Here is a 13,259-nt window from a genome sequence, read left to right on the forward strand (position 1 = left end):
CAATCCTCTTCACCAGAAAGCACATTGCTAGGGATGCAATAATGTAGGGTGCAACAAAGATGGATAAAAGATCAAAGTGTCTTGCATGTCCTATCTCGTGCAACAGCAAAGCCTTGACTGCTTCAAAGCTGTTGTTCTGGATCGTATCCTTGCCAATCATGATGCTCATAATAGATTTGAATGGAACAGTATTGCTGGCTGCATTGTCAGAATACATACCACCTACAACAAACACTCTTGAAATGTCAACATCGAACTCGGCAAAAAACTTTTCGTATTGAGAAATATCCATTCTATTCCTTTGGAAGTATTCAGTAATGGGAGTGCCTCCCAGAAGATAGGGTGTGAAATATGCTCGCAAGAGAGCCACTGCAGCGACAAGACAGTTGCCAAAAATTATAAGACGAGTTGTTGATACCTTTGAGGTGATGAAGGAAACAAGCTTGACAATGCCGTATGAGATTATAGCGCAACCTATAAGGAAAAATAATTCAGGTGCTACAGCATATGTTACTAACAGCAATAAACCCATCGCTCCCCAGAAAACCCTTTTTCTTTTCGAATATATATGCGAAACTTTATAGTGATCAGGTGTGTACTCAGATGCCACATCCAGTACTGCAAGGAAAAATAACACTATCGGTTGTACTAAAATAGTGCCATACCCAATAGCAATGTACAAGATCATTGGTGACCAATAGTCCACATCTACGAAGCAGAAGGTGGTGGGCGTAGCGGTGTTTACTACTATCTTGGTATTCTCTGGGTAGAACCACCACAGCCCAATGCAGTGGTATGCAAGTGCAGATCCAAAAATAATCATCTGCAGAGCTAGATACTTTGCAAACTCACTGGCCAGTGCTTTCTTGATCACAGCATATGAAGTACTGAGAAGATGCTTGAGTCGTTCAACGACACTTGCTCGCTTGGCTCGTTTGAGTCTTCCAACAATGCTTGCTTGCTCAGCAGTTGCATTCTGTGTACCGAGCTCTATATCAACTAAGAATCTATCTGTAGTGGCTAAAGTAGACATCTTTTATGAGGTGGAAAAATACAAACAAAATTTATCTAGAAAAAGTAAAAAAATTGATAAAAATTTCAGAAAAATCGGAATTGTTCGGAAATAATCTTCACCAACGATAGACTACACACTTGTACATATTGACATTAATTATGCATACCACTCATCCATTCCAGAGCCCCAACATGTATAGGAAAGCATCACCAGCAGCCCCCAATGCTTGTATTCTGCTCTTTTCTCAATATTTCCACCAGTTTGCTGTCTTACGCAGCAGTAGATCCTTGATCTACTTGGGACTCCCCAACTCTAATGACGATGTGTGATTCTATTCATTCCCATCATTCGCTATGAGTTCACTCTACTCTTGTTCTACCTCCGCACAGTGGTGTCCTTGTGACTACCAGCAAGCTTTTTGGCTTCTCAAAAATAATCTCAATACTGTCTAGAATGATTCCAGCTTGTTACTTCTAACATATAAATGCTGTATTCTCCCGCATTACATGGCTCATCTGTTAACATTAAGATGTGTGGTTCACTGCCTATTACATCTTCATCTCCTGAGCTAAACAGCCATCTGCTCTCGCTACATCTAACCTGCTAGCTTTGTGTCTCGGACCAAAGATCCCATTGTGCGATACATTTCATTGCTAAATCACAATCAACTTCATATCTTCACCATAATTAGTTTCTATGCAAATGTGCTGCTCCTTGTTGAGTCCAGCCGCATGGTGCAAGGCTCCTACAGACAGCTGGCAATATAAATAGTGCTGGCGACGTGTCTGACTCTTGTATTCGCTTTAGAAACATTTAGGATGGCCTCGGTAGTGCAAGTATCTCCTTTCAATCGGTGTAATCGTATTATGTTTCTGACTCATAAAATTGGCACATGATGGCTCAGCATCATCACATTAGACATAGTACAGAGAGAAGCTCCAAGAATAATAAACCATTGATTAAATACTACATGCTTGAGCATCATCTACATATGCTATATATTATTTTTAACAACAAAAATGGATTTAACGGTTACTTTAACAAAGAAAGGGCCTAGGCCGGATGAGCAAAAATGACTTGAGAGTATCACCGAATCAACTAATGATAACATAGTGATGTTTATTTTAAATATTAATAAAAACGCTCTAACAAGCTTTTAGGGATCGATCTGTGTACATTAAAAAGACAAATACAAAATAGTGGGATGGCAACAGCAAAAACGAATAAAAAACGATGGCCACACTATGCATTTTACTTAGATACTTTCTGTCTAAGAACCTAGCGATGCCTTGTCCAAGTGGTTTATAAAGACTGCTCTCTTTTCAAAACTTTGATTATGTCTGGCACGCATCTTAGTATACCTCATAATAAAGAAAATACCGTTTAAATGCATTCCTTTATCTGCAATTGAGATCAATACTTATCCATTGGTTCATTCTCAATGGGAATAAAACTTTCGTTGCTACCATACTTGCTGTCTTGGAGGCCAGCAAACTTAAAATCATTTCTTAGCATCATTGTCTCCATGCCAAAATAATCGGAATTCGTTGAAAAACGGTCGCCTACCGTGTTCCATATAGCCATATCAATCATAAATACAATCCACAAGACCCCCACGAGAACGGTAAGAAAGGGCATCCACCAGAATACATATTCGCATGCCATTTTCACAGTTTCATTAACAAACCTGCTTAACCATGAATTATTAATCAAAGAGTTGACATTCCTCAGAGCCTTGAATGGAAGACAATACCATGAATCGCATTGTGAAATCAGCTTTGAAATTTCATATGTGTAATATACTGACAGACCCAATAGTAAGGGTATCTGAACTAGGGACAGTTTTTCTAATGAAAATCTAAACGAAAGAAAATAGCAAAGTGTAAAGAAAGTAAAAATGGCAATTAGAACAATTATTCCTATCTGGAAATATATTGATTCAGTAATGCTCTTTATATTTTCCAGGGCTTCGTGGGTAGAGTGTAATATTGCATCTTTATCAGAAGTATTGAAGTAGCCAAGGAACTTGGAAAACTGGTCCATATATTTTTCAGACTGAAGATCGGAAAGAAAAGCATTAATATTGTGCACAAGAAAGTAGAACATGGAGTATCCGATTGCGAGAATTGAGAAGTTGATGTATACAGGAAGAAAAATACCATGAATTCTTTTCAGAGGTGGCAGAAGCGTTGCCAAGCAGCTCGAAACAAGCATATAAAAGGAAACAATCAAAAACGGGTTTTTTGCCAAGTCAGGAATGTCTATTGTATCAAACCTGGCTACGACACCCAATACAATAAGTAAGTATGGTACTAGAGAAGAAAAGTCAAATATCACGGAAGAGACAGGCCTTTTAATCGGATGCTCACCGCCGTATCTTTGATAAGTATTGGTTCGATCTGGTTGTGCGAATTCTTCTGAATTTTGCTCGATATCTGCCTGGGTCCTATCAATTTTCATTAAATCATCACTTCTTTCTTCCTCATTCTCAGAATAGCCTGAGTCGTTATTCTCTTGTTGAGCCTGCTGAACAAATGCCTGTTGCTTGGAGAACAGATAGTCTGAGGTGTAATGCTCACTATATGTGGGTATCTCGAGATCTCTTGTTGCAGCTACGTCGCGAGTAAGTACAGACTGCATTGCTAGCAAAATTGTAAAATATAATTTCGTTGTTTTTATAGCATTTGCTTTGCGCATTTCACGGTGGTAAAAATTTTTAAGAAAAATTTTAGAACAGGTAGAAGGAAAGACTAAATAAACTAGCATCTGCATTTTGCCACACTACAGTATTCTTAGACTATATATTTCAAACTAATGAACCGCAACAGTAGGCTATACGATACTGCCTGATTGTACTGGTATATTTATTTTAAAATGGCTTGCTTGGGAAACAAGTGCAGAATCATTCGGTCCACCTGTGCTATCGGCTTTCATAAAATAGCAAAATAAATAAAAAATGCATCGTTAGGAACAGCTGTCTTTTTAGCACAGCCTGGCTATTAATCTTTGGGCACAAATCTGCTTATTGTAGGCTTCTGATTTACCCTGATGTATCAACATGAAGCTCCTCCTGTAGGCTTCACCCGTGACGACCCAAATCTAGACTACAAAGCTTTCGTGGGTCATCTTCACAGCACCAATGGATATCCACAGGCTTATTCTCCGGGGCTGTGTTCTTCTTCACACGATATCAACAATCAGAATATTTTACAACACCATAAGCTTGAGGAAAATAGATTTAAAAAACTTGCAGAAGCAGTATTTAACACCATGTTTTTGTGCATTTATCTTATTGGATTGCTGGCCAGTGTTGTTTTTGGCATTTTATCCTTTGTTCTATTCATTCAACTAGGATACTCGCTCACTGCAATGCTAGGCAATCCGAAATATTCTCAAATCCCAGCTACATTTGCAATATCCTCTGCAGCAGCCTTGGTCAGCTACATATTTGGTGATTATTGTTGAGCTTGTGCGAACTGATAGTTAGTCTAATATTCGTGTAAAACATATATTGAAGTTGACGCATGTGGCGGCTTGGATGCGCCACTACACTGCAGCACTGCCCAAACACACTTTAGAAATACTTCTTGTGGCACCATTGTGTGCCGTTGAAATTTCTTTTGAATTAAAAATTCAAAATTTTCAAACGATTTTTGTTTTTTCAGAGAAACTTATTTTCCCAGAACTTTGACACCCCAAAATGCAATACTGCGGAAACACACCAATACACACGACCAACGGCACCTACTACATGCACCAAGCCCATGGCTACGGCGGACACTCACCAGCTGGCATGCATGCAGACACTTCCAGCCACAGCTGTGTCATGAATCAAAACACATCTGAAAAGAACTGGTTCAAAACAGCTGCATTTTTCATATTCAGGATTGTTTTCCTCTTTCTCTATTTCATAGGACTGCTAGTTAGTGTTATTGCAGGAGTCCTCTTGCTGATTTATCTCGCTACTGAGTGTTTTTACTCATCTGAAGCATCGTTTGACGACTCCTACTGCTCCGAACTTCTAATCGTCTTTGCGATTTCTGTTGCAGTGACATTTGTTAGCTATGTGTTTGGAATGTGTTGTGTTGGATAGCTATCATTAAATTATTTTATCAACTAGGAAACTATGCTTGCTGACTTAAACATCGTTATACTGCATGGCAGTTTGATTACGGTGACGCCTTGTTTAAGAACAGACAACATGCTCTATGCTCATGCTTTTGGATGGACAAAATGTCTAATGTTTTGTGTTTTATCGATAATTACATGCTCATTATTATCATTTCATTTATTAAAAAAAGTAAAAACTTCCTTAGCGAAACATTCACCTCCCAAATTATTCTTGGCAATAAACTCAAAAATGTAGTTAAAATATGCTTCAAACAGCTTTCTTCTATTTTCAATAAGCACTGGATCCGTCTTTCCAAACCATCTCTTCCCCGGAAATTCAGGCAGCTTTGGAAAAGCTCTGGAAATTTTTTCATGAAGCTTCAAAATCTCAGAGTATCGCTTATAAGTCCTTGTGTATGCAGACGATAGCTCGGGCATATTTGTTATCAGAATAAACTGGTACTCTGTATGCCCCTTTACTTTCCTGGTTGATGGTATTGAAATTTCAAAAACAAGCTTTTCTGTCATCAGATGTTTGTGTATTTTATTATAAAAAGATGCCTGAAACAATCCTAAACATCTCAATATAGCAAAGATGATGTGACATGTAAATACGGTCTGGCATCGCAACTAGCTGGGATGCAGATCAAGATTTCAAGCCCTTGTGCACGACGTGTGGCTGGGTTCCTATCTTAAGTCCAGCCTTACTATAAACTCAGATTTTCACTAACAGCCTTTTAAATTTTATGCATTTGACCCATGACAAATGAACTCTGCCAACCCCAAGTATGGGATCACAGGCCCAGCCTCCCTCAAAGAGAGTACCCAGGAATCAACACAACTGGCCAACCAGATGGACAAGTATCTCAGAGAGTCTAATTTCTTTGAATCGGAGGATGCAGGACAGACAAGGGAAAGAGTCTTGGGCAGACTTGATTTTCTTGTTAAAAAATTTGTAGAAAAGACAGCGCCCGAAGGAGAGCAGAAGAACTATGGCGGAAAGATATTTACATTTGGCTCGTACAGACTGGGTGTGCACGACAGAGGGGCGGACATTGATGTTCTATGTGTTGTTCCCCGCCATGTTTCAAGAAAGGACTTCTTTACAATATTCTACGAGGAGCTAGGCCAGGATGAAAATGTAAAAGAAATCAGCAAGATAGAGGATGCCTATGTTCCCATAATTAGTTTGACGTACGACGGCATTCCAATTGACCTTACATTTGCCAGGCTGAACCTTCCTGTTATAGCTGAAAATATTAGTCTCCTCAATGACACTATCCTCAGGTCCATGGATGAAAAATGCATTTTGAGTTTAAATGGCTCCAGAGTCACTGATGCCATACTCCGCTTAATCCCCCGGGTGGATGTCTTTCATTCGGCTCTCCGGGCCATAAAGTTCTGGGCCAAAAGGCGATACATATATGGCAATGCATACGGCTATTTTGGAGGAGTGACCTTCTCAATCTGCGTTGCCAGAATCTGCCAGATGTATCCCAATCTCTGCGCCTATGACATTGTCTGCAAGTTCTTTGAGACGTATTCCTCCTGGAAATGGCCTACGCCTGTGCAGCTCTGCTCCATCGTGGATCACAACTATAATCTTAAGGTGTGGGATCCTAAGGTGTATCCCGCTGATAAGTATCATAAAATGCCGGTGATAACCCCGGTCTATCCATCCATCAACTCCACACACAATGTTACTCAGAGCACCTTCATTCTTATCTGTTCGGAGCTTGCACGTGGAAATGAATTGATGAGATCCAAGGCGCCTTTTTCAAAGCTGTTTGAAGTTTCAGGCTTTTTCAAAAAGCACAAAATGTTTATCGAGGTGCGCATCAACTCGGAAGATTTGCAGGCATTTAATATCTGGGAAGGATATATCCAATCCAAGATAAGGATTCTGTGTACTAAGCTTGAGAATTTAGAGAATATCTCGTTGGCAGCGCCCTTTCCCAAGGCATTTACAGGACGCAGTTGTAAGGCAAGCAACACTGACAATATTGGTGGCGCTGCGAGCACCGGCAGTAAAAGCAGTGGCATTAGTAATAAAATAGAGGAGTATTTTACTTTGTTTTATATTGCTGTTGATGTTTCTATCAATCCTAGCTCATCTAAGAAGATATTCGTGGGTGAGCCAATTGGAGATTTCCTCAATTTTGTGAATTCGTGGGAGGGAAAGCTGCCAGAAATGAAGATTGAAATAAATTCAAAAAAGAAAAAGGAAATTCAAAGTATGGATTTTATTAAAAATTTAGAACAAGACAAATAAATACTTTTTAAATGAATCAGCAGAACATTGATCGGAAATAGGCCATTCCTTGTCGTCCATACGTTTGTTCTTCAACACAAAGTTTATGCTTTCTGTTTTCAGCCAGTTCTATCATCTAAGTGATCCAATAGCTTGCTGCACTTGAGCCTTTCAAAATTTGGGGGAAATACAGCCAGGGACCGCAGAAGCTGTTTTGTTCTCGGTCATATTGCAGCTGGCCAGGACAGCTCGTCGTCCTATCAACAAATGCATGCCCCAAGACTGTCTGTCGTCAATGGTCCTTCATAAGTTTTGGAGGGAAAACAAGGTGGAATCCCCATTCCCTCCAAAAAACTCTATAAATTTGAAAATTCTTTGACCCCCAATGCCAGGCAAGAGCGGTAAACAAGACCCAAAGGAGAAAAAGGCAGATGACAGAGATGTGTCGACATTCAAGCCAGCCCACATAAAAAGAATAGTAAAGGTGCTTACTAAGATGAGAGTCAGCAAAGACACACTGAGGGCAGTGTCCTCCGCCATCACTTACATTCTTCTCGAAATCCTCGATGGAGGAAAGAGCTGTTGTGTCAACGAAGGCAAGAAGAAGATGTCACCTAGACACATTAACTCTGCCATCACCTCTGATTCTGAGTTGTCCAGTCTTCTCAAGAACTATGTAATCCAGTCAGGGGGAAGCAGACAGTTCTCTCTTCCTGAAGTCACCAGAAAGAATTAAATAAAGTAATTGTCTAGTCCATCATGTGTCTTATGTGTTGTATTTGTTGATCGGCTTGTATCTTTTGCTAGCATTGCTTAAAGAGGTCTGCCTAGAGGCAATAATAGTCCCGGCAAACATGCCTTTTCTATGGCGCACTACTCTTGGTTTGCTGGACCTTAGCATACAAAATGCTGTAGGCTCTTTTCTTATTCTACCCTTTTGCATTTCTTTGAATTTTCAAAATCCCAAAACCAGTCGCCATCGTCCTCTTCCTTAAAGGCTTGTTTAAAGACCTGTTTATTTTCGAACACAAACATCTCTCTCAATGAATCAGCGAATGCTTGATCAATATTCTCTCTTGCACTTTCATTTGCTTGTTCTTTGAAAGGTACAATATTCCGTCTCTTTTCCCTCACTTTGTTAACTGGCAATTCTCCAAGCAGTCCAATGCCCAATCTATCATTTGCATTTATTCTACATTCCTCGATGCCTTCTGGTGGGGCATGTGTCCAGTAATGCTCCTTCTCGTTGCCCTTCTTCTTTATTTTTACAAACTCTGGATTCTTAGACAGAACATGTCTAATGTTTCCTTTCCAAGTCTTAGAATTTAGAGAAGTAAAGAGTAGCGGGTGTCTGGTACTCAAGTAGCTGAAGATATTGCTGGAGGTGGCCATTCTGTCCCCTGTACTGTATATTGCTTCCTTTATTAAAGAGTAATATGTTGTGTCTTTGAGAATCCTAATCTTCTTGGTCATTTTATGCGATAAGCATAAACTGCTCAGAAACCTTATTTCTTCTATTTTAGTTACGGTATGGCAATTGTCCTATCACCTATTGCTGGGCACTTAATAAAGTACTCATTGATAAAGCAGGTAGATGTTGAAAAAGAAGAGGCTTGCTGAAGCTATGGCAAAATGAATGATGCGCATATAATATTTATAATGGAGCCGGCAGCTTTGAAATATTCAACACTGTGTGAATATGAAGACTATCTTGGGCATCTAAACCTCTTGGCTGCAATGTAGACAGCTATTAGCACCGTGCCAGTGCTACAAACTATGTGGAATAGTCTAGATGCAGACACTGGCACTATTCTGAGCATAAAAGTTGGTTCTATGCTTACACTTTTGGTCATTCTACGCCTCATACTCTTTTTCCATTTTTTGTCTCCTCCTCATGAAAATCTCAGAAGTCCCAATAACACACAGAATAAAACATCTTCAGCCAATATTCTCAATAACAAAGGGTTCAACATACTTCTGTTCAGGTGGCATAAATGGGGAAATGAAGCTGTGGGATCTGAGCTATAGCCATATAAAGACGATGAAGAAACACTCGGGTGCTGTGTCCTGTGTTAGATTCTCCTTGGATTCTAGATTCATAGCCTCCGCAGGAGATGACGGCAAGATTTTCATTTTTGGACAGGATGCCAAGGATGTATTAAAGATTATCAAGCATCCGTGTGATGTTACGCACTTAGAGTGGACTCCTGATTTTCTAATTTCTTCAAATTTGGATGGACAGGTACACATAACAAAAATCTCGGACTTCTCGGAATTTAGAGTGCTGGAGCATCACGAGGAGGGAATCCTTGGGCTGGGAATAAGCCAGGACTTCAGATATTTATGTACTTATTCTGAAAACTTAATTGTTCTGTATGAAAACTTCAACATCAGAGCAAAGAGGAAGATTGAAAAAGGAGGAGTTATTCTTGAAAACCTTCAATGCAAGGTCTCATTCTCACCAAACAGCAAGTTTGTCAGTGTTGGGCTGCAGTTTAACCGCAAAATACCCACTGTTGATATTCTTGACTTAGACCTAAATACTGTCTTTTCTCTTGCTGGCCATGTTGCGCCCTGTGAAATAACGGCATTTTGCCCACATGCCTTGAAAAATATCAAGCAGTACTACGTATTGGCTGTCGCCTCGCAGGATCTAAGTCTGAGCTTGTGGAATACGCTCAATCCAAAGCCATTCGTTCTTCTTAAGAACTTCACTGAAATGCCCATTTTGGATATGTTCTGGGATGGCCTCACACTCTATGTAAGCTCATACGATGGAATAGTCAAAAAAGTCGAGTTTGAAGAAAAAGAACTAGGAGAAATAATTGATGAGACCCAGAACGAGGAGGAATTTGAGATGCCATTCTGTGATATGAATATTGAAATGCAAAAGAACTATGAAAGAAGAGCAGACAGATTGGATTTTGACGAGAAAATAGAAATAATGAGGCTATCGGGATTTAGTATTAACGGAACAGGCCTAGAAGAACTTTTGAATAGCAGCGCTGGTAATAATACAGAGATAAAGAATGAAGACATAAATACCAAGGAAGAGCACGATAAAGGTGCCAAGCCACCATTGGAAACGAAAATTAAGAATGGTGCCAAGCCACAAGTATTGGCTGATGATCCTCAAAAGCTTGATGACAAACCGTCCGATACACCCAACAACACAAAAGTAAGCAAGAGCTGCCAGGGCATTCTTCCTGAAAATGCTTTGGTCCCAAAACCTAAAAGAATATCGCCAGTAATGATCGACAAACCCAAACAGACCCCAATATTCAATAATAAGGGGCACTGCTCGGTGGTTTTATTTGACACCAACCAGCCCGATAAGCTTAAGTTAATCGAAACGGATCCATTTAAGCTCAGTCTCGATGATTTTACAATTGAATTAAAAGAGAATGGAGACGTCTGTGTTTACCGTGTCTCAAGGCTCTTCTACAGAATAAACGGCCCCTGTAATAAGGTGTGTTTTAACGATAGGTATGTGGTGGTCTACACATCCCATGTCCAAATTTATCAGCTTTCCACGGGCCTTCTTCTCCTTCCTTTCATAAACATCAGACTGAGTTATCTTGATATTCTGGACAACCAAATTCTCCTTCTTGACTCGTATGGGGACTTTACTGTTTTAAAGCTTGGCTCCAAAGAGAAGAAATTTAAATAAAGACGCATACGGTGGCAAAAACAGCGCTGACTACAAGGCCGTCACAGGCAAGCTGCCCAAGACCAAGAATCTGTCGAAGATCCAGCTGAGCAAATCCCACTTCCTCGTTGCCGAATACTCGGGTGAGGAGATAGTTTTCTTCCATAAGCGAATGAAGACCTGGTTCACAATTAATCCCAGATTCAACTCGATAACAACCAGTGGAGTGGATTTCTACAATGACTACGACGACACAATGGCCGAGCTTGAGCTTAGCTTTGTTCACTATTCATTACTGGGAGACATAAAGAATATGAAAGTGATAATAAAACAGTTTGTAGCGCTGCTGAGAAGAATAAAGAAACTCGAGGACCATGTTGAGTATAAAATAGCAAATATGATTAACTTCATAGAAGATAAGAAGTTTGTGGCTATGATTTTAGAGGAGCTGAACAAAGAGTGTGCATTTCAAAGATTTGTAGTGAAAATGACTAAGCAATAGAATTTATATAAATAAATAAACGACACCATACTACTTGTTAAGTTTCAAAGAAACCCACCAGCCTGTCAAACATTCAACAGACTAAGGCGTAGCCAAGGCATGCAACTAGTCTCAAATATGCTGTTTTTTCCGTTTTCTTAAATTATAGGAATAGTTTATTTAAGGATTGCGAACCAGTGAATTTACTAAATCTCCAATAACTCTACAAGCTTTATGCTCTACACTGATAAAGTCTTCGCCAGCCCCTCAACGTATACACTGTCGAATGGGTCAAACATGGGCATCCTCTCCTTCCTGAGCAGCTTTTGGGACATATCTCTTACAACAGGATTGTAGTGGCGCGCAAGCAGATGCAAGCTGAAGAGTGTCTTGGCATCCACTCCCTTCTCGTATGCCATTAGCAGCAAAGCAAGGATCGACTGGACAGAATAATAAAACGAATTGTCCACCAGCTTAGCAAATAAATTACTATTGTCTAGTTTGTAGATCATATTTAGGAATTCGGGCTCGTGCTTGGTATTTCTAAGGAGGGTTGTTCTTGACACCTTCAAAACATAAGTGTCTGTAAATGGATCATTGGTTTTAATAAGAAGATTGAGAACTGAAATAATGGATCTTGAAGACTTGATATAGCCCCGCACAAGATCTATACTGGTGACACTGTCGCCGGGAGAGACCACTCTGGACAATCCATTGACCAACAGCTCAATCATGAGGTCTCTCTGGTCCTGGGGATATTCTTCATCCAGGGAACTCAGCGCTGTATCGTAGAATCTAAAGAATTCCTTTTCCTTTTTAAATTCCAGATTCTGCAGAAATTTGAGAACATTGTGCTGACACCTGAAAGAGTCGTTTTTGTAGTAAAAATCCTCAACTCCCTCAAAAATTAACTGCTCGTGTGCTGAAAATAGACTTTTCAATGCATTTTCAACGATCTTAAGAGTAGTGCTCTTCTCAATAAGACGAGAAACAAGAATGTTAATAAAGTCTTCTTCGTAGATTCCTGCCCTGGCCAAGACTCCAATAATTTCCAGAACTTTGTCTTTTATATATTGATTCTTGACTCCCATGTCAAAACTCTTGATGATCCTGCTTTTTATATAAGAGGATATTCCGCACATGTCTTCCTCATTTGTCTTGTTGCGTCTACCAACATTAGACTCTTTGCCTTCGCCATACTCATTTGTACTGGATTCCTTTCTTTTAATGCACTCTTCCTTTATAAGATCCCGTATAAGCTTCAGCGTGGTATAGATAACATCGTTCCTTTGATTCTCACAGAACTGAAGAAGCTGCTTGTAGTTCCTGTCTGTTGGGTTTCTAGCACAGAGCAGTGCAAGACAGTTGAGCCTATCGCTTATTGTTCCATTTAGTATTAGCTCCTTTTCATTGTCATCGGCATCATCTAAACAGTACTCATATTTTGGATTTGATCTGCAGTCTTTTACTCCAATCTTACTGTATTTGCTATTGGATCGTTTATACGGCTTGTCTTTGTTCTTGACTTCTATGCTCTTTTCTGTCCCATTTTCCTTCGCTTTTATATTTGCATTCTTCTTTTGGCTACGAACTTTTCTCTTCTTAAGCTTACTTGTGAGGTCTTCTTCTTGTTTGGCTACGGTCATGTTATTTGCTCTGCTACTAGCCAACTTTCTGTTGAACTTAACAAACTTTCTTGTCTCTTCAATCATCGCGAACGGCTAAAAATTTTAAAACAAAAATTCAGCAGCCC

General features: G+C 39.8%; 10 protein-coding genes across 10 annotated transcripts; 5 read left to right on the forward strand and 5 right to left on the reverse strand.

The window, feature by feature from the left end:
* Position 1: 1 nt before the first annotated feature.
* VICG_01813 (uncharacterized protein) lies at positions 2–1,033 on the reverse strand (the record flags this gene model as incomplete). Its single annotated transcript, XM_007605196.1, has 1 exon — positions 2–1,033. A coding segment is annotated over one exon (1,032 nt), but the record flags the coding sequence as incomplete, so codon positions are not given.
* Positions 1,034–2,428: 1,395 nt separating this feature from the next.
* Positions 2,429–3,712, reverse strand: VICG_01814 (uncharacterized protein; the record flags this gene model as incomplete). The annotated part of the gene is made up of 1 exon (XM_007605197.1): positions 2,429–3,712. One exon carries the CDS (start codon positions 3,710–3,712, stop codon positions 2,429–2,431), a length of 1,284 nt encoding a protein of 427 aa, XP_007605259.1.
* A 351-nt stretch (positions 3,713–4,063) lies between these two features.
* Positions 4,064–4,480, forward strand: VICG_01815 (uncharacterized protein; the record flags this gene model as incomplete). Its single annotated transcript, XM_007605198.1, has 1 exon — positions 4,064–4,480. One exon carries the CDS (start codon positions 4,064–4,066, stop codon positions 4,478–4,480), a length of 417 nt encoding a protein of 138 aa, XP_007605260.1.
* A 235-nt stretch (positions 4,481–4,715) lies between these two features.
* VICG_01816 (uncharacterized protein) lies at positions 4,716–5,108 on the forward strand (the record flags this gene model as incomplete). The annotated part of the gene is made up of 1 exon (XM_007605199.1): positions 4,716–5,108. One exon carries the CDS (start codon positions 4,716–4,718, stop codon positions 5,106–5,108), a length of 393 nt encoding a protein of 130 aa, XP_007605261.1.
* Positions 5,109–5,299: 191 nt separating this feature from the next.
* VICG_01817 (uncharacterized protein) lies at positions 5,300–5,653 on the reverse strand (the record flags this gene model as incomplete). The annotated part of the gene is made up of 1 exon (XM_007605200.1): positions 5,300–5,653. The coding sequence occupies one exon, from the start codon at positions 5,651–5,653 to the stop codon at positions 5,300–5,302; it is 354 nt and encodes a 117-aa protein (XP_007605262.1).
* A 238-nt stretch (positions 5,654–5,891) lies between these two features.
* VICG_01818 (uncharacterized protein) lies at positions 5,892–7,397 on the forward strand (the record flags this gene model as incomplete). Its single annotated transcript, XM_007605201.1, has 1 exon — positions 5,892–7,397. The coding sequence occupies one exon, from the start codon at positions 5,892–5,894 to the stop codon at positions 7,395–7,397; it is 1,506 nt and encodes a 501-aa protein (XP_007605263.1).
* Positions 7,398–7,761: 364 nt separating this feature from the next.
* On the forward strand, positions 7,762–8,112 carry VICG_01819 (uncharacterized protein; the record flags this gene model as incomplete). Its single annotated transcript, XM_007605202.1, has 1 exon — positions 7,762–8,112. The coding sequence occupies one exon, from the start codon at positions 7,762–7,764 to the stop codon at positions 8,110–8,112; it is 351 nt and encodes a 116-aa protein (XP_007605264.1).
* Positions 8,113–8,300: 188 nt separating this feature from the next.
* On the reverse strand, positions 8,301–8,849 carry VICG_01820 (uncharacterized protein; the record flags this gene model as incomplete). Its single annotated transcript, XM_007605203.1, has 1 exon — positions 8,301–8,849. The coding sequence occupies one exon, from the start codon at positions 8,847–8,849 to the stop codon at positions 8,301–8,303; it is 549 nt and encodes a 182-aa protein (XP_007605265.1).
* Positions 8,850–9,270: 421 nt separating this feature from the next.
* Positions 9,271–11,527, forward strand: VICG_01821 (uncharacterized protein; the record flags this gene model as incomplete). Its single annotated transcript, XM_007605204.1, has 1 exon — positions 9,271–11,527. The coding sequence occupies one exon, from the start codon at positions 9,271–9,273 to the stop codon at positions 11,044–11,046; it is 1,776 nt and encodes a 591-aa protein (XP_007605266.1). The 3' UTR covers positions 11,047–11,527.
* A 218-nt stretch (positions 11,528–11,745) lies between these two features.
* Positions 11,746–13,218, reverse strand: VICG_01822 (uncharacterized protein; the record flags this gene model as incomplete). The annotated part of the gene is made up of 1 exon (XM_007605205.1): positions 11,746–13,218. One exon carries the CDS (start codon positions 13,216–13,218, stop codon positions 11,746–11,748), a length of 1,473 nt encoding a protein of 490 aa, XP_007605267.1.
* Between the last annotated feature and the right edge of the window lie 41 nt (positions 13,219–13,259).

This window comes from Vittaforma corneae (assembly GCF_000231115.1).
Source record: "Vittaforma corneae ATCC 50505 unplaced genomic scaffold supercont1.20, whole genome shotgun sequence".
Classification (NCBI taxonomy): Eukaryota; Fungi; Microsporidia; family Nosematidae; genus Vittaforma; species Vittaforma corneae.